The following is an 18,759-nucleotide window of genomic DNA, read 5'->3' on the forward strand; positions in this document are numbered from 1 at the left end:
ATATGTGAACAGTGCAAAATTAGGCTATGAATAAGAATAACAATTCAAATGTGATTACATGTGCAGCCTTAATATGAGGTTTTACAGGCAGTAAATGTAAAAATCTGTGTATTGTGGGGGATAATTGATGTAGTTTTGAATTTTTTTTTTTATGTCAGTAGGATAATTGTTGTTTTGCTGGAGCGTTTTAAATCTCCATAAAAGATCAAAGGCCTGTAAATCCCTGCTGGAGTAACAGGATTTATTCACTGTGTTTGTGGACAGTCCGCTCATGTCCTGACAATGAGGCAGCTCTTCACCGGTCGGTCGGTGTGTCCCTGGATGATTGATGAGCTGTTGTTTTCGTCGTAACCGCCTCACAAATGAGAGGGCAGAGAAACATCTGAGCAAAAATGATCAAAACGTCAAAAAAGGAGACAAGTGGATCAATTCCTCATCTCATCCTCTGCCTCCCGAGGGATAATCACGGTCACCGAATTGGTGTGAAACAACAACAACAGTCGTCTCGTTCTGATTGGCTCCTTCCCCTCTCATTGTGTCCATTTAAATCCATCCATTACTGCCCTACAGCCCCCCCCCTTTTTCTCAGTTTATCTCCGCCTCCATCCCTTCCTCCTCTCCTGCTCTTTCTGCCTGGTGAATGCAGAGGATGGAGAAAGCGGATTAACACACTGACTGAACCATGTGGGCTGGAGCGATCGTACGAGAATGAAGGAATTCTGTTGAGCCTGAACGGACTTTATCATCTTTTTTCCTCAACTCAGTCTCTCTTTTGTATTTTAGTTTTTTCTGCCCGGACTATAATTCTTTACTCTTTTTTTTTAATATATATTTTAGATTGTAAACAATCCTTCGGGCTGAACTGATTGGCTGGATTGGTCTTGTCTCTGCTCCTCTGTTTGGATGTTGTCAAACCAGTGCAGTATCTTAGCTTGTTATTAGCTTGTTGTCATTTATCTAAGTGGGTAAAAGTGAGTAAAAGTCCAACGATGCCGAGCAGAGAGTCGTTACAAATCGTCACAAAGCGTAAAAAGCAGCCACACAGGCAAAGAAGTGAGAGGAAATCCTCCTTATTTCCCGCGGCCGCTCTGGGTTTGAGCGTCGGTCCTGGCCCGCGTCCGTCCCTGCCGACCTCCGGCAGCAGCCCCTCAAAACGTCTGGATAAGGCACCGCCGCCAGCCAAGCCCCCTTCCCCCGCTTCCACCTTCTGGCAACCAATCCGATCTTTTGCCCTTTCGCAGCTCACGTCGCTGGTGCGTCGAGCCACCCTGAGGGAGAGCGACCTGGCACCGAAGTACGAGAAGGTCCACAACTTCAAGGTGAGGCGTCCCAACACGTCACTCATCCTTTAGTGTGTGTGCAGATTATAATGCTTTGATTTCTCTCCTTTTTCATGTAGGTTCACACATTCCGGGGCCCACATTGGTGTGAATACTGCGCTAACTTCATGTGGGGCCTCATCGCTCAGGGAGTGAAATGTGCAGGTAAAAGCAGAAATCATGATCTAAGGCATACAGCACAGCTTTTATTTTCTCCTCTTATTCTCTCACATCCTTGGATTGTGACTATAAATGGGAGCAGATGCTACGGTTACACGCTCGGACTCCAAACGCTGAAACTGTGTGCGTGGGTCGGAATCAATGAACTTCTATGAAGAAACTAAACTTTTAACTTTTATTTTGTTTTCTTACGACTTGTTTCAACCATAGATCACGTACGTGTGTGGACAGTCGACCACTCTTGGTGGTGGAGGATGTGGGTGGGGCTAGAAGCGCAGCTACAGATAGCATCGTCTGATCCAACTTTTGAACAGCTATGTAGAAAGATTATTTCAAACTAAATTTAACAGCTTCATTGTGTGCTCTGTTTATTTCATGCCAACTGTTTTGCATTGTTTAGTTTCCACTTCTCTAGATTGTTCTGTACGAAGTGCAGTTTTTTTTTATTTTAATACACAAAAACAAATTAGTTTAAAAAAAATTTCCAAAAAATCCCGAAAAACATGAATATAGCTTAGTTAAATTTAAGTTTGTGCTTTGTGAACAATGCAATAGTAATATTTTGAGTGTTCAACCTAAAAACTTTTATTTTTGCCTTATGTTTACTGAACAATTGGTTATTGTTTTTATTGTATTTATTTAAAAGGAAATTGTTGCGATAAGTAATTAGCTCTAAAAGTATTAAAGGTGCAGGACTAGGTCAGCCATTGCTTATTTCTGTACATTTATGTTTGATTCATTTTATTTTGATAATTTTACTGTGACAGATTTCTGACGTGGGCATATGTAACTGACGTCTTGCTTTTATTCTTTAGTTTGTGTTTTTGTAGTTCAGGACAAATAAAGACATTAACTGAACAGCAACGTGTCTAAGCAGACTGCAGTGAGTGTCTCTCGTCTGTTGCGTGACGTTCTATATTTGTGTGTTTTCAGACTGTGGGTTGAACGTTCATAAGCAGTGCTCTAAAGTGGTTCCAAACGACTGCCAGCCGGACCTCCGACACGTCAAAAAGGTCTATAGCTGTGACCTCACCACGTTGGTGAAGGCTCACAACATAAAGAGGCCAATGGTGGTGGACATGTGCATACAGGAGATCGAAGCTCGAGGTGTGTGTGTGTGTGTGTGTGTGTGAGAATGTTAACAAAGCTGATTAAATGGTCTGCGTTGTGATGCGATGTGAGTGGCCCCACGGGAGACGCCGCAGACGCAGTTTATTATTGACCAGGATTTGAGACCCCGTGTAAAAATGTGGAATCGATCCGACGCCTCTCTTGAGTTGATTGAACTTGACAGCACCTCGAGAGGCTTTTAAAGTCATCCACGGCTGATTGCTTTCATTAATCCTCACTGGCTGCTCCCACCCATGTGATTTATGAAAGCATCAGTTGTTGGTTTTCCATTTATCTGAAGCTACACCGGGCCCAGGGTTCCTACCTATTTACATTCTGACACTGTTTTCAAATTGAAAGCTATTCTCTCTCACGTTGATTGCTTTTCAACCCTTCAAACTAAGCCGTCATGTACATGTGTGTTTTATTGTCAACAGGTCTTCAGTCGGAGGGTCTCTACAGGATATCAGGCTTCAGTGAACTGGTTGAAGACGTTAAAATGGCCTTTGATAGAGGTGTCTGTTTCCCTGTTGTTTAAAAAGCAGTTAAAGTAACATCTTATTGTGATCAGCTCCTAATCAGATAAAGACAGTCGCTCTCATAGATCAATTATTAAAAAAGTGTAAAAGGTTGAAATTGTTGCTTGAATGTTTGTTTTGATCTCCCCTCTAAACAATCTCTTTTTGGTGTTGTCAATCTTTGGGTCAGGACCCCATATGTAGTCGTGAGACACTGGTAGGGGGTCGCCAGATGCCTTCAAGAAAAAAAGAATATTTTCTTTCCCATCCCATTTTTGTCTGTTTTTACCATTGTTCTGCAACTACACCAGACTTAACATATTTTGACCTATTTTCATCGCTTTTTCTTGCTGTATTTTTGCTCTTTTTAATACATTTTTGCTACACTACTGCCACTTCTCCATCAAATTTCAATGCGTGTTCTGTCACTTTTAACCTCTTTTCATAATATTTCATGCTTGTTTTTGTCAATTTTACCACATTCACCATTTGCGGTGCCCATTATTTGACAGTTTTAAACTAATTGTTCCACTATTGACACTTTGAATTTCTAATTTGCAACTTTTGAAAAATTTCTCATTTTTACAATCCCATTTCACCAACTTTTCCACCACTGTTTTGGTCACTTTTAACCCATTTTTATTTCTGTTTAAAACAAGGATTTACATCTCTAAGATGATTATATACTACAGCCCATAAATAATGATGATAAACTTCCTGGATTACTGTGGATATTATTTAGATGAATAAATAAATGTGGTTATCACAGATTCATAGAACTATTATTATTCCCCATAGCAAGACACTATGTTTTCATCTGACAAAAAAGTACCATCTCCAGCAGTTTTAAGTTAAATTTTACGTCTTTGTCTTCGTGCAGATGGAGAAAAGGCTGACATTTCCTGCACTGCCTACGAGGACATCAACATCATCACTGGAGCCCTCAAACTGTACTTTAGAGAGCTGCCGATTCCTCTCATCACGTACGACGCCTACCCTCGCTTCATGGAGGCTGCAAGTAGGTCTCACGCTTCTCGTTGGATCGCAAATGCATAACTATATGTTCCTTTCATTTTTTCTACAATAACTATTGATATAAAGACAATGTGTTTGTGTTGCAGAGGTCACAGACCCAGAGAAACGGTTGGAGGCCGTTCACGAAGCCTTAAAGCTGCTCCCACCTGCTCACTGCGAAACGCTCAGATACCTCATGGCTCATCTCAAACGGTACCACCTGTTCCTAAATGCGTTTTTAACAATTTGAGCCCATTTTTGACTATTTTTCTCCTTTTTCTGCAACTATTCCAAACTTGCCATATTTCATGTAATTTTCATGACTTTTTCTTGCCATATTTTTGCTCCTTTTATCGCATTTTTGCTACATTACTCCCATTTCTCCATCAAATTTCAATGCCTTTTCTGCACATTTTTTCTACTTTCAAGACATTTTTGGCACTTATAAACCCTTTCCACCACTTTCCCCACCTAATGTCACAAATGTTGACACATTGTCAGCTTTTTTGACCATAAATCATGCTTATTTTTGCCAATTTAACCATATTCACTATTTGTCATGCCTATTATTTGACAGTTTAAACTAATTGTTCTAATATTGACAATTTGAACCCCTTTTACCACTTTTTCTGTCTCTAATTTGCAACTTTTAACTAATTTCTGTGGTTTTTACCTAATTGTTCTTACTAATTGTTCCTATATTCACCTCAAACTGTACCACTTGTTTCTAAACGTGTTCAGTAGTAGAACTGGGCGATGTATCTGGATTTCTATCTTACACTAAACGATATTGCATTTAGAGCTTCTGATTTTCCATTTCAAAATTTCTCAAATTTCATTTCCACGTGTTGTTAAAATGTTTTGTTTGGTTTCATCCCCTTTCCTTATTTAATTCACTTTACTGCCTAATAAACTTCCCAAAATTGTACTAAATAGGGTTAATGGAGTAAATTACTGTTGTTAATTTAACATTTTAAATGCTTCAGAGTTTACAAACGCTGAAAATCACACAAGGTTGCACTGCAAGGGCAACGTTTCCCACAGTTCTAGCCCCATAGCCACCAGTTTAACGGGAAAAATCTCATAGAAATTTGTGATATGGTCCCAAATAACTATTTGTGAAACCTTTAATTACCGAGATTAGACATTCACTTACCTGTTTTCCAGTGAAAAATAGCCAGAAAATGTGTGATATTGTCCCAAAACGTGCATGTGAGGTATTTCTGTGTCATGTTGTGGCCTGATTTTAAATACAAATACAGAATTAAAAAAAATCTTCTAAATTATTTTTCAGTTTCAAAATGTGAATTATGTTTTTTCGTCCGTTTTCTACAGTCACAGTAAATTTGTGGCCTTATTTCATGTTTTTAAGACGTCCTGTTGCCTTGAAATCATTCATATTTGCATTTCCTCTCCAGTGTGACCCAGTGTGAGAAAGACAACCTCATGTCCAGTGAGAACCTGGGGATCGTGTTTGGCCCCACACTGATGCGGGCCCCCGACCTGGACGCCATGACGGCTCTCAACGACATCCGGTACCAGAGGCTGGTGGTGGAGTCGCTCATCACCAATGACGACATGCTCTTTTGAATGTTGTAACTAACTGTGAAAAAGCAGAGGTTTTCCTCCCACAAAATGAAGGAGAAAAAGCAACAAACTGGAGGTTTTGTTTTTGTGAAGAAATAGAAATGGAGATATGAAGGAAGAGAGCAAAAAAAATGCAGTTTTATTTCCAAAAAGATCCAAATTTAAGTGTAACTATGGGTGAGGCAGGGTTAGGACACCTGAAGTGTTTTATTTTTTAAATGTCTTTAAATTTAAATATTGTTTGTGTTATGGTGTCCCAGTTTTAGATTTAGGTGGAGAAGCAAAAGTCTATTGAATACATTTGCCTTTTTAATGTTTCTCGGCAGCTTTTAGACATCATGCCAGTGATGGGAGGAAAAAACCTTTGTTTTTGTTTCTTTACTGTAAAAAATAATGTGTTGCAAAGTCAGTTTAATCAATGAAGTCAATCGCTGCAAATTTAGGGATGTTATATTGGCTCAACTTTTGGTTCAGATGTTGAAAATATGAATCAGAAATAGGCAAAATGTGATCTGGCAAATTTGTTTGATACTATAATATTTAGAATCACCTTAATGAAAATCCAAATGAAATGTGCTCAAAACTGGTCCATTTAAATCGCTAAAACTTGACGACATCTTTCATTGCACTAATGCTGTAGTGCTGAAAGCTGATTGGTCAATCTGTGAAAACCAGAATTCATGATGTTTTAGGTTCACTGAAGTGTATTTTGTTTGTTTTCTGTAACCTGTGCCATTTTGAAAATGCTGATGCCTTTAGCATGGCCACTTACTGGCTTATACTTAATTGTCCCCATTTTTGTCGGGGACCTTTAATTACTCCATGCTTTATTTACAAGGCTGTGTGTAAATAAACAGATGTAACTCAGCTTCTGCCTTTTTCAACATATGGATTTTTTTTTGTTCTTTACAAACCTTTAAGACATTTTGTGACAATTGTTTTTTCTTTGTTGACAAACATTGTCGTATCATAATTTCTATATTGCACTGGAAAAATTTAAAATCTTGCCAAGAATATTTGTATTATTTCTAGTCAAATGACATCTTTGCACTTAATTTAAGACTAAATAACTTTGAAAGTAAAAGACAGTGCATCTTGCATATCTTAAGTGAGAAAATATTGAAATTAACTTGTTTAAAGAAATAATTCAGATGAAATTAGCTTTTTTTGACAGGTCATGAAGTTTTTATGCTACATTGTAATTGTAAGCTGTAGATGTTAAGAGGAATGACAACACTGCTTTATTGAAACTGCAGGTCAAGAACACACACGAAAGCAAACATCACCCCCTTAATTTCAGTTTTCAAAAACTGTGAAGTGTGACATGCAATGATGTCCGTGATTATACTTCACTGAAATGAACATGTACATACATATAGTTGACATAGTAGTGTGGTGTACAATCAACAAGATTTTCAGCATCCACAAAAATATTGGCTTGTGCAAGGCGGGGTACCTCGTAAGATTAAGAGAGGGGTTGTCATTCAAAACAATACAGGCATGCATTTAAAATTGTTTTTCACAACTGCAAACTCTGTATACTTCAAAGATTTTCCACGTGTGCTTATTCCCATGTTGGATAATCCAGTGGGCAGGGACTAGATATTCAATGTGCTTTATTCCGAAGAATTCTTTAATCCTTCCTTCTACATAGAGAACATTTTTCACACAAAGGTTTCCACTGGAAACATCTCCGCTGTGCCACGGCTCCGATCCGGTTTTGCTCCGCCGTCCAGCTATCCCCAACGGTTGCGTTTTGAGTGCGGCACGGTGCAATCCGGTTGTCACGAGACCGAGGAGTTCTCGCGATATTCACATAATTGTGCAAGAACACAGTGAAAGGAAGTGTTATATACTTTTTTTTTTTAAAAAAATAGTGAATTATGACATCTACAATAATAAAGTGCAGCAATATTCACAATCAAGTACAGATACAGACATGCATTTATGTGGTCGATAGAGCTAGAGAAATAAATTGAATGACATATTAGGAAAAAAAAAGAGGAAACATGAATTAATAAAGATAAATAACGAGAAAGGGGTGAATGGGAAACACATTTAACTCTTTTCAGACATACTTGTATATATTACATTATTTAGTTTCACAGCTTTTTTGTTTGTTACATGTTTTAAGGTATTAAAATATAAAGTTTTCCTTTTGTTGTTGTCCTAGCCATATTTTTTTTAGCTACAGCCAATAGATAATATTCTGAAATATGACCTGAAGTGTTTTATTTTGAAAAGTAACCAATGTTTTAATGTTTAGTAGGTGCTTAACTTCCTGTTTCACTGCGTTTGCTCCAGTGTCACGGATTGAGTGCGCGTCGTACTGACATTGTATATGCGCATGCGCGCACATGCGCACTACCGGAAAATGATTTTTTGCTTAAATAAAATAAAATAAATCATTTTTGGTTTTATTTGTTTATTGGATTATGTTAGGGTTATAATCTCAGTGCGGAGGTAAACTCAGACCGTGGTGACGTAACGCAGCGAACCCGCATCCAGTGGAAATTAGTACGTAGATCTTTGCGACTGACGTCACGGCACGTTGACCCAGCGCCATCTTGGAAGATTACGGCCCTTATCTGGACGCACCTGCGTGGGTGAGTAAACTTGAATAATAGTTATTTTTTGACTTATTGAAAGCAGCCCACGTGCTAAACGTCGAAGGTCGTCTCCGTTTGGCCTCCACTGGCTGCGTCTCGTGTTACCTCAAGTAAGAAACAACGCTTTGTTCTGCGTTCCCTTTTGTTCTTTTAACCATTGTCTTAAATATTTCATCACTTGTTTAAAAGGCCTTAAATTTGTGAAACTTTTTACCTAAAGTTCAAGTGACGTCCTCAAGTGAAAACACGTGCAAGTTTCGCTTATGTAGAAAAGGTCTGGCCTCGTCATCTTTCGTACGGATAGACTGTCAGTAAAACGAACCAGGTGCCAGTCAACGTTGCATTGCCAGCGCCCTCTGCTGGTCCAAACAAATATCTGACCTAAATACTGGTTCCGATTGTGAGTACAGTATATCAAAATGCGCATTTATCAGTGTTTCTATTATAGGTCTGTGGACTAAAATGCAGGCCTCGTTGGCGCAGTAGGCAGCGCGTCAGTCTCATAATCTGAAGGTCGTGAGTTCGAGCCTCACACGGGGCATTTCTTTTTCTTTGCTATTTATTTTGTAAATTGGGTTATGCCTTCTTAAAAAAATATATTATATTGTTAATGTAGTAAGAGACTTGTCTCGTGACAAACAAATTGTGGTTCACATTTTTGTGTAGTGGCCTATAAACACAGGTCTCCTGGTGGTAGTCACTGCCCGGCTAGCTCAGTCGGTAGAGCATGAGACTCTTAATCTCAGGGTCGTGGGTTCGAGCCCCACGTTGGGCGTCTACATTTTAATTTTCATAGTTTTTTTTAAAATTTTTTTATAATTTATATCAATGGGCACTAACAGGTCTTTAAGGTATAATGTAGAGCTCAATGTAGGTTGTCATATATCGCAGATCATGCTAGTATTTTTTTTACCAGAGACACCATGTGACTGCTCATCATGCATTGGTGGTTCAGTGCTAGAATTCTCGCCTTTCACGTGGGAATCATGGGTTTGATTCCCGGCCAATGTGTTGTCTTTTTTTTATTTGTACTTTATTTCAATGTAACAATAGTATTTTCCGGACTATATTCAAAATATACAAATGTAAAAGCATAAGGTGAACATCTGAGGGGTATTCCACAAGGGAGGGTTAACAAAATCTGAGTCTATCCCTAAACTCTGGGTATCGGATTCCATTACAGCTGGTATGAAGTGGGTCAATCAACCCTGATATGTAAACCTTGGGTTACTTACATGTATGCGTGTGATTAAAAAGCTATCATCAATGGATCAGAGAATGCTCGAGCTGCCATGGCAACCGCCCGGAGAAGAGTGATTTATTCACCCTGATAGGTGAAGTAAGCCGGCATTTGAGGAATATGAGCCTGTTCTAAAGGTGCGTTCACACTGAACGCCACTTCAGTGGCTATAGTGGCTATAGTGGCTTAAATCATCCATGAATAGTCGTGCTTTTTGGTCACTTCATCACTTTATCGCTTAATATGAATAAAGATGGCTGCATAGAGAGTCCTGCCATTACACTGGATATAAAGACAGTGACAGCCGCTTGATATCTCATCATTTATATTGATTTTTAATGTAATATTGTCACCAGAGTCATCATTGCTTTGAATAGCGGTGTCAAAATGCACTGCGCCATCATAACTTCAAAGGTATGTGATCTATAGATCAAACTGTATTACAATGTAAAACAACAATCGAGCCTCAAAGGTAGATTAATTTAAATTGTCATCTTCTCCTTTATACTGTATTATCCACAGGTTTGTATTCAGGGAGCTTTACTACAGATGTCAGTAGCCGTTTTAATGCAGATCAACCTCGCAGTGATTTTCACTTAATGCTCCGCATCCACAATATTATAAAAAGAACTACTGTTTGCTAAAAAAAAAAAAAAAAACGTAAAGCAACACAACATGTGTGATGTTGTGAGCACGTCTGTGGTGCGTAATGCTACTAATGTGTTTCAGAGAAAAGTGTCAAGGTTCAGGTTCATTTAAGTGTTCGGGTGGGCGGAGCCAGGTAGAAACCAGGGTTTCTTCGATAAAACCTGCCAGCGACCAGGTTTAGTTCACGGACAATGTTGCCATGGTAACATACTCAGAGAAGAACATATCTCGCGTTTCCCTCATTTGAGCCTGAACATACTCAGAGTTTGAACATAACCCACTTTATGGAATACCCCTCAGGAGCTCTATAACAATAAATCCCACTTTGTTCTTGTTAAATGTGTAAAGTGTAAAAAATTCATTGTGAATATTTAACATGGATTTGCTCTCAATTCAAGACAAACACACCATGAAAGAAATGTTTATTTCAACCCTTTTGGTCCAAGCAGAAGCACCACCCCTATTGTGAAGTAGAACCAATCACAGACAGAGACCAGCACAGTAGAATCTGCATAGAGGGAGTATAAGAGCAGCGGGTGTGAGAGTGCAAGTTCACATTCATCAATTGAAAACAACCATGCCTGAACCTGCCAAGCCAGCGCCCAAGAAGGGCTCCAAGAAAGCAGTGAGTAAGACTGCTGCCGGTAAGGGAGGAAAGAAGAGGAGAAAGACCAGGAAGGAGAGCTATGCCATCTACGTGTACAAGGTGCTGAAACAGGTCCACCCTGACACCGGCATCTCTTCCAAGGCCATGAGCATCATGAACTCCTTTGTCAATGATATCTTTGAACGCATCGGAGGTGAAGCTTCTCGTCTGGCACACTACAACAAGCGCTCCACCATCACCTCCAGGGAGATCCAGACTGCTGTGCGTCTGTTGCTGCCTGGAGAGCTGGCCAAGCACGCTGTGTCTGAGGGAACCAAGGCTGTGACCAAGTACACCAGCTCCAAGTAAACCTGGAACATCTCTAAACAACAACACAACGGCTCTTTTAAGAGCCACCCACTATAACTACAGAGCATTACTATCTGAAATACAAATGTGTCAAACTAATTAAGATGAAGTTCTGCAATAAAGTCTTTCTGTTTAAACAAAAATATATATGTATAAAAAAAAAAAAAAACCTCTGACCTATAATATATTGTATATTCCATCTATGGCCAATCTTGTCATTACATATCTTACTAATTGTTAATCACTTTCCCTAATGTTTAGTATTTGTACATTTCCAGAAGTTTAAACAGACTAGGAAGCAATATGATAGAATTGAAGTGCTGATGTTAAAGTAAGAATGAAGTGTCTTGAGTCAAAAGTAAAGTAGTTTTTTGTAAAGCTCCATGGTTCCTGTTTAGAACAGGATTATTTTATTTTCAACTCATCTGTTACGTCTAATTAGAAAGTGCATCCTCATGGTTAGATTTCAAAATGTTTATAATATTTATGCTTACTGTAGTAAAATACTGTTATATATAATGTGTGTTGTATTTGTACATAAGACAAAAATTTAATAGCTAGAGGTAAAACAGCTTTGTGCGTGTCTGTGTACTTGCATTCATAAAATTAGAATTTTTTGGTTCAATTTTAACTGTTAACCATAGAGGAGTGGATGTGAATGTTGTATTCAATATTGTTTAAATGAAAACTGAATGTCAAATGTATGGATCTCTCCAGAAGAGAAACAACATAGCAAACACTGAATATTAGTTTTAACAAACGGCAAATGTTTTTTTTTTTGTTTTTTCTAAACCCAGGAATCCTAAATTGTATAACATCTACACAGGTAAAACCTATGTAGTTTTAAGGGGTATGAAAGAGTCGCTACGGAACCTCAAGTAGCCACACCCCCCGTCTGTGAGCTTCTGATTGGTGCGTCACATTTCCTGCTGCTTTTTCTGTGCTTATAAAGCAGCAGCTCAGAGACGTTAGTCACATTTTCTTCCTGAAGTTAAGAGAAGATTTTAATCCACAATGAGCGGCAGAGGAAAGACCGGAGGTAAGGCCAGAGCAAAGGCAAAGACCCGTTCATCCCGGGCTGGTCTTCAGTTCCCAGTGGGTCGTGTCCACAGGCTGCTCCGTAAAGGCAACTATGCTCAGCGTGTCGGTGCCGGTGCTCCCGTCTATCTAGCGGCCGTGCTGGAGTATCTGACCGCTGAGATCCTGGAGCTGGCTGGAAACGCTGCCCGCGATAACAAAAAGACCCGTATCATCCCCCGTCACCTGCAGCTGGCTGTCCGCAACGACGAGGAGCTCAACAAACTGTTGGGTGGAGTGACCATCGCTCAGGGTGGTGTGCTGCCCAACATCCAGGCTGTGCTGCTGCCCAAGAAGACCGAGAAAGCTGCCAAGGCTAAATAAATATCCACAACTTAATAATCAAACACAACGGCTCTTTTTAGAGCCACCCACAAACGCTGAAAGAGCACGACTTTCTTATTTAATAAAACAGTGTTTATCTTCCAACACAGAAAAAAAAAAAATTGTTCTTGAACCTTAATTATACTAACAGCCTAAAATTGATTTAACTGAAAACATCTTTACTTAATGATATGTGCACTATAAAAGCACCCCAAATTTTTTTTTTCAGCAGCAGTTGGTTGTTTTGGTCCTTCTTGGCTAGTTAAAAGCTTTAATCCAATAAACTGCTGCACACTAAGGCATCGTCGATCAATTCTTAGTTTCCATCTTCAATACTAACCGTGTATCCAATATTATACAATTGTTATATAATATAAACAGTAGCCTCATTAAATAATTCAGATCCCCAGATTGATCATTTAAACCCATCTTGCTGTCTTGGGCAGGACAGGTTGCCCAAAAACATCTAATTTTGACCAAATCTCGGAGACAAAAAAGATCGGTCAGCTATAATACCATCCTCACGGTTAAGTCAGATTATCACTAAATAATAAATAAGAAAACAGTCTACCTTCTCTCATAATCTCGCCGAAAAATCTATTTATTTCTGGAGGCCTGCATTAATCTATTAACAAATTACATAAAACATTACTCTTTAGAGCAGTATTTATCATTCATCTGTTTCATTTGTATATTTAAGAATAAAATGCTCACAACGGGCCTCATATAACAGCAACCCAGAAATATCGTTTCTAAATATGTGATGGTACATTTTTAGGGAACGCCTAAATGGTCATTTACTCTTGCTTTGTTTGGTTTTCCGCTCAGAATTCTGTCCAATCAGCTGCGCACACTAAGGACCAATCAGCAGCAGGAACGTCACAGCCACGCGCCGCTTCAAACCCTGTCCCAGAGTTTAAAAGCAGCTTCTGCTCCACTACATCTCATTCATTTCTATCTTTGAGTAGAAACGCTGAACAATGGCCAGAACCAAGCAGACCGCCCGTAAGTCCACCGGAGGTAAAGCTCCCAGGAAGCAGCTCGCCACCAAGGCTGCCCGTAAGAGCGCTCCGGCCACCGGTGGAGTGAAGAAACCTCACCGCTACAGGCCCGGTACCGTGGCCCTGAGAGAGATCCGTCGCTACCAGAAGTCCACTGAGCTGCTGATTCGCAAGTTGCCCTTCCAGCGCCTCGTTCGAGAGATCGCTCAGGACTTCAAAACCGATCTGCGCTTCCAGAGCTCCGCCGTCATGGCTCTGCAGGAGGCCAGCGAGGCTTACCTGGTGGGTCTCTTCGAAGACACCAACCTGTGCGCCATCCACGCCAAGAGGGTCACCATCATGCCTAAAGACATCCAGCTGGCGCGCCGCATCCGTGGAGAGCGAGCTTAAACATTTAGCAATAATACACAACAACAAAGGCTCTTTTAAGAGCCACCTACATTACACTAAAGAGCTTCATCACCTTTTACCCTATCTATATGTCGTTGTATATCTGCATTAGTTCGTTTTTAGTATGTACATAATGCAAAACGCTCTTGGAAACATGATCAAAATACTGATAAACTTAAGGCAGTGACCAAAAATGTTTTTTATTTCTTCTATGCATTTTCACCTAAGTTACAGTGCTCATATTTGCTGTAGTTTTTTAGTCTTGTGATAGCCTTATCTAAAATTTTTTTTTTTTTTTGTAAATATGTGTATGCTTTACTACAGCCTTATCTCTGATTTTGGGCGTTTGTCATTTTTTTTTTTATGCCTTCATACATAGCCCAGAGAACTGGATCGGGTATGAAAGGTTCTCGGTGGCATAGTGGTCTAGACAAAGATATAGAATGTGAGCATGTGGACAGTTAGAGCACATGAGGAGAATAGTGTGAAGATAAGATTACTATTAAATACATATTTACTTTTCTGTAAAGTGTAACTTTTTCTTTTTGTTCCCCTTCTTCCTCCTCTGATTACAATTCAATTACGATTATAGTAACCAGCATTTTTTCCAATTACAATTTAATGGTGTCGACTTGAAACCAAAGTATTTTGATTCTATAAACTAAAGAGAAGTAATGCAAAACAATTACCCTAAATAACACATTTTTGAAAATTGAACAAAGGTTTTTTTTTGTGTGCTTGTGATACAGTTGTTCATAAATATTGGTTTTCAGTCATTTCTGATAGTGTGTCCCTTTGAGTTTGATGATGTAAATATAAGCCAAGCCCCAGAAATAAACCAATTCCCTATTTTATGTAGTAATATGTATTTTGTTAATGTACACTTTCATTTGCATCTTTATTTCAATTGATGGCTATAATCTATTATAGTTGATGAACTGTTGCTCTTTTCCTATTTAAGGTGATGTACTTCTGCAGCTTCACAGACTGACTTCAACCCTCAGATTCAGCAGCTAGTGTCTACTATTTTGCAAGGTGAATTTATAATCTAAACAGTCATGATTTCACACTGATTGTGGGGTGAAGTTAATGTAGAATCACAAGGAAATCATGTAATTACACATACAGGTTTGGGATTGTTTCAACACGTCATTGATATTGCGATATATAATTTATTATAGTTAGAGATATAATGCAAAAATGTGTCTAATGCAGGTTGCTACCATGTTTATATATGTATGCATATATTTAAAAAAAAAAAAAATTGTCCATCTTGTCTTTAATATTGATTTTATTGAACCAATCTGTGAACTATTGGCAAGAAGCTTACATAAAATAATTATACACATATTAGAAACAGAAAATAATATCAAAATCACACAAAGTCCATGTTTTATCCTGTATTAATGCTTAGGTTGGTCATTATTATTAATATTTAATGTGGCCCTTGGATCAGACCATCAACTATTTCTGGTTTAGACATTTCTAAACTATTTATTTCACCTGGTAAAAATATTATGAGATTTAAACTGTTTGTTGTTGAATAAATTCCAATCCATTCACACAACAGACTTTCACCTCCATCACTGTGTTTGCTGCTCATAACAAACCTTCAATTCATAGCACAAATATAGCAAACATGAGGATTAAGTCACTTATAATGGCTGAACTAACATGTTGTTGAGTTGGAAAACATATTTTGAATTAGTTTTGTTGCGTCTTAAAGTATTTTAAAAGGTAAAAAGGAGAAAAAGTCGTGGATCGCCGCGGTGACTTGCTGAGCTTCGGAGGTCTCAGTAAAAAAAAGCAGAAAGTATCAAAGCTGGAGATGAAGTGAATATGAAGACAAACATGTCTGTTATGAGCTCCTTTTTTATTAGTCAGTAACTTTGTTTAAATTCTCTTTTTGAGCTGTTTTTCCACTAAGGAGAAAACACAAGTAGAGCCGCTCTGCTGCCTAGGTTGAGTCTCTACGGTTCTCATGGTGGATTTAAGTCCAGCCTCCTGCTCACACTTCCCACTAACCTCGTCCCGCTGTGTTTATCTCGTTCAAACGGACAAAGAGAACTTTAACAATGGCTGAAGTCGCTCCCGCCGCTCCCGTGAAGGCCGCTAAGAAGAAAGCAGCGAAACCGAAGAAGGCTGGTCCCAACGCCAGCAAACTCATCTGTGATGCTGTGGCTGCCTCCAAGGACAAGAAAGGAGTTTCTCTGGCTGCTCTGAAGAAGGCTCTCGCCGCTGGAGGATACGACGTGGACAAAAACAAAGCCCGCGTCAAGACAACTGTCAAAAGCCTGGTGGCCAAAGGCACTCTGGTTCAGACCAAAGGCTCCGGAGCTTCTGGATCCTTTAAACTGGCCAAGAGCACCGAGGCAAAAGCTAAGAAGCCCGCTGTGAAGAAATCACCTGCAAAGAAAGCCGCAACCAAGGTGAAGAAACCTGCTGCTAAGAAACCCGCAGCTGCCAAAAAGCCCAAAGCAGCAGCCAAGAAGACTCCAGTCAAGAAGTCTCCCAAGAAGGCGAAGAAACCTGCAGCAGCGGCCAAGAAAGCGGCCGCTAAGAGTCCCAAGAAGAGCCCCAAGAAGGCAGCCAAGAAGCCTGCAGCTAAAAAAGCTCCTGCAGCTAAGAAATCTCCTGCCAAGAGGGTAGCCAAGCCCAAAGCTAAGAAGGCAGCAGCCAAGAAGAAGTGAGCATCTCTATCACATCTCTATCACCAACAAAGGCTCTTTTAAGAGCCACCACTTTGTCTGCTAAGAGATCCTGTTTCCTCATCATGAGAAAAACAACCTACCACAATGATCCTACAAAAACTGCATTGAGTCATATCTTTTATGGCTGGAGAAATGTATGAGTATTTACTGTTAAAGTAGATGTCACTAAGATATAAGTGCAAAAAATGCAATTCTAAATAATTGAATTATAGACAAACAATGCTCTATAATATTAACACTCACAAGCTTTATTACTTAAATTACACATGCATAAGATTGTTTCTTTACATTTTTGCATACATGTCTATTTACAAACATTGAACCCTTTAGATTAGCACTGCTGTGTTTAAAAGCCTTACAAGTTGGATCTTGTTGATGAATCCTATATATTTAATTCAGTTTCCTCATCACAAGGTAAATCAAATCTACATAATGTCGTATCTTTTATAGCTAAAGACATGTAGGAGTATCTTACTATTAAAGCAGATGTCACCGAGATATAAGTGCTAAAAAAAAACAATAAATGCAGTAAATCCTGCAGATTGCTAAAATTTCACAATATTAGAATTATAGAGTAGGTTGTGATACTCATTTTATCAAATTAACACCCGCAGGTGTTATTTCTTAAATTTTAAAACTACTACATAAACTTTTTTCTTTTAATTTTTGCACGCATGTAACAATTGAGACAATTAACAAATGTAACCCTTTAAATGTGATCCCTGCTGTGTTCAAGTTGGATTTTTTTTTTCTTCATGTATCCTGCATATTTGAATTCAGATTATACATGCTTATTAGTCAAGAAAATACCACATACCAGAAAGCAAGGATTCAAAACTATGTACACACACAAAAATACATATATGAGTGATGAACGATATTATCGGCGCATTATCAATAGTGGCTGATATCAGCTTTAAAATTAAGTATCGCACAATACTAGATGATCTCTGTTGGTATTGCTCTCAGATATCGGCCAAATGAGTTGTGAAAAATCAGATTGTGCACACAAATACATCTGTCTACCATTTTCCAAGGAGAAATTAAACATATATATGCTTCCTTGTACAGTAAATATTTGCTGGAACAAAGTCCTCTCATTCATATTACCACAACACACATAGTTTCAGCCAAAAAAGATTATTGCAATTAACTAAAAAAATATTATGTGATTGAAAACTGTAACCATTTGACCCTACTAATATATATTTACAAAATTTGGGTTGAAGTATTGATGTTCAATATTGTCACAACATAAAATTGTGATATATCTTAAATCAGATAGATAGATAGATAGATAGAGAGCAGCATATATTGGCTTTTCAATAATGGTGTGAAAAAAACTGCCCAGTCAAAATATTATAAATATAAATAAATAAATATATAGAAACATAATAAGTGAGGTGAAGAAGGTTAAATGGTTTACCTTGTGTTATATTGTGTGTGTCAATGTGTGTGATTTTGACAGTGAGTGGATTTTTATTTTCAGGTTTTAACAGTGAAAATGAATCAAAAAAGAGTCTTTAGATGGAGCATGTTGGTAAGTGGGTGTTGATGGTCTGCTGGGCTGCTTTAATGGTTTTGTGGAGTGCTGGGCTTATAAAGATAAAGATAACTGTTATTAGTGCCACAAAGGGGAAATTTACAGTGATTCAGCAGCAAATAAATAAAACGGTGTCATGAGAAATGGAAAATGGAAGATATTTACACACATGTTCCTGTACACAGGACAGAAAGAAAGAGGGCAGACACGAGTGCAAAAAAGGATATTGCACAATAAAAACAGAATATATATATATATGTACACTGCTATATCTAAACATGCAGTGATAGTGATTGGTGATGTAAGGAACTAGGAAAACACAGTTATATATAAACGGTTACAATGACAATGTTTGAGGGTTTAGCTGCCAGTTATGTAGTGAATGTAGTCATTGCTGATGTAAAAATAAAATGTCTGTGGGCCACTGTTAGTGATTTGATTAGGGTAATTTGAAGTGTGTTTACACGGTGGCGAAAAGATGGCAGTAAAGAGCTGTTGCTGAAGCTCCGTTAAGTTCCACAGAGGAAGAATAG

At 38.6% G+C, this 18,759-nt stretch overlaps 4 protein-coding genes and 2 non-coding genes across 7 annotated transcripts in view; all 6 read left to right on the forward strand.

Annotated features, from left to right (window-relative positions):
- The window catches only part of LOC114477289 (N-chimaerin-like), a 27,277-nt gene extending 21,381 nt beyond the window's left edge, over nucleotides 1-5,896 (forward strand). For both annotated transcript variants that reach the window (XM_028469557.1, XM_028469550.1), the window contains exons 9-15: nucleotides 1,242-1,319; nucleotides 1,400-1,484; nucleotides 2,433-2,606; nucleotides 3,047-3,124; nucleotides 4,008-4,145; nucleotides 4,249-4,354; nucleotides 5,560-5,896. In XM_028469557.1, coding sequence (XP_028325358.1) covers nucleotides 1,242-1,319; nucleotides 1,400-1,484; nucleotides 2,433-2,606; nucleotides 3,047-3,124; nucleotides 4,008-4,145; nucleotides 4,249-4,354; nucleotides 5,560-5,731 — 831 coding nt within the window. In that variant the 3' untranslated portion in view covers nucleotides 5,732-5,896. The remainder of the gene's footprint in view (nucleotides 1-1,241; nucleotides 1,320-1,399; nucleotides 1,485-2,432; nucleotides 2,607-3,046; nucleotides 3,125-4,007; nucleotides 4,146-4,248; nucleotides 4,355-5,559) is intronic.
- Nucleotides 5,897-8,273: 2,377 nt separating this feature from the next.
- On the forward strand, nucleotides 8,274-11,351 carry LOC114477572 (histone H2B 1/2-like). The gene is made up of 2 exons (XM_028469959.1): nucleotides 8,274-8,334; nucleotides 10,675-11,351. The coding sequence occupies exon 2, from the start codon at nucleotides 10,803-10,805 to the stop codon at nucleotides 11,178-11,180; it is 378 nt and encodes a 125-aa protein (XP_028325760.1). The 5' UTR covers nucleotides 8,274-8,334; nucleotides 10,675-10,802; the 3' UTR covers nucleotides 11,181-11,351.
- trnam-cau (transfer RNA methionine (anticodon CAU)) lies at nucleotides 8,806-8,878 on the forward strand. Its single transcript has one exon. It is a non-coding gene; the product is annotated as a tRNA-Met (tRNA).
- trnak-cuu (transfer RNA lysine (anticodon CUU)) lies at nucleotides 9,040-9,112 on the forward strand. Its single transcript has one exon. It is a non-coding gene; the product is annotated as a tRNA-Lys (tRNA).
- Nucleotides 11,352-11,949: 598 nt separating the features above from the next.
- On the forward strand, nucleotides 11,950-12,586 carry LOC114477559 (histone H2A). Its single transcript, XM_028469936.1, has one exon. The coding sequence runs from the start codon at nucleotides 12,195-12,197 to the stop codon at nucleotides 12,579-12,581; it is 387 nt and encodes a 128-aa protein (XP_028325737.1). The 5' UTR covers nucleotides 11,950-12,194; the 3' UTR covers nucleotides 12,582-12,586.
- A 3,425-nt stretch (nucleotides 12,587-16,011) lies between these two features.
- LOC114477493 (histone H1-like) lies at nucleotides 16,012-16,681 on the forward strand. Its single transcript, XM_028469829.1, has one exon. It carries the CDS (start codon nucleotides 16,048-16,050, stop codon nucleotides 16,660-16,662), a length of 615 nt encoding a protein of 204 aa, XP_028325630.1. The 5' UTR covers nucleotides 16,012-16,047; the 3' UTR covers nucleotides 16,663-16,681.
- Nucleotides 16,682-18,759: the final 2,078 nt, after the last annotated feature.

Source organism: Gouania willdenowi, chromosome 2 (assembly GCF_900634775.1).
Source record: "Gouania willdenowi chromosome 2, fGouWil2.1, whole genome shotgun sequence".
Classification (NCBI taxonomy): domain Eukaryota; kingdom Metazoa; phylum Chordata; class Actinopteri; order Blenniiformes; family Gobiesocidae; genus Gouania; species Gouania willdenowi.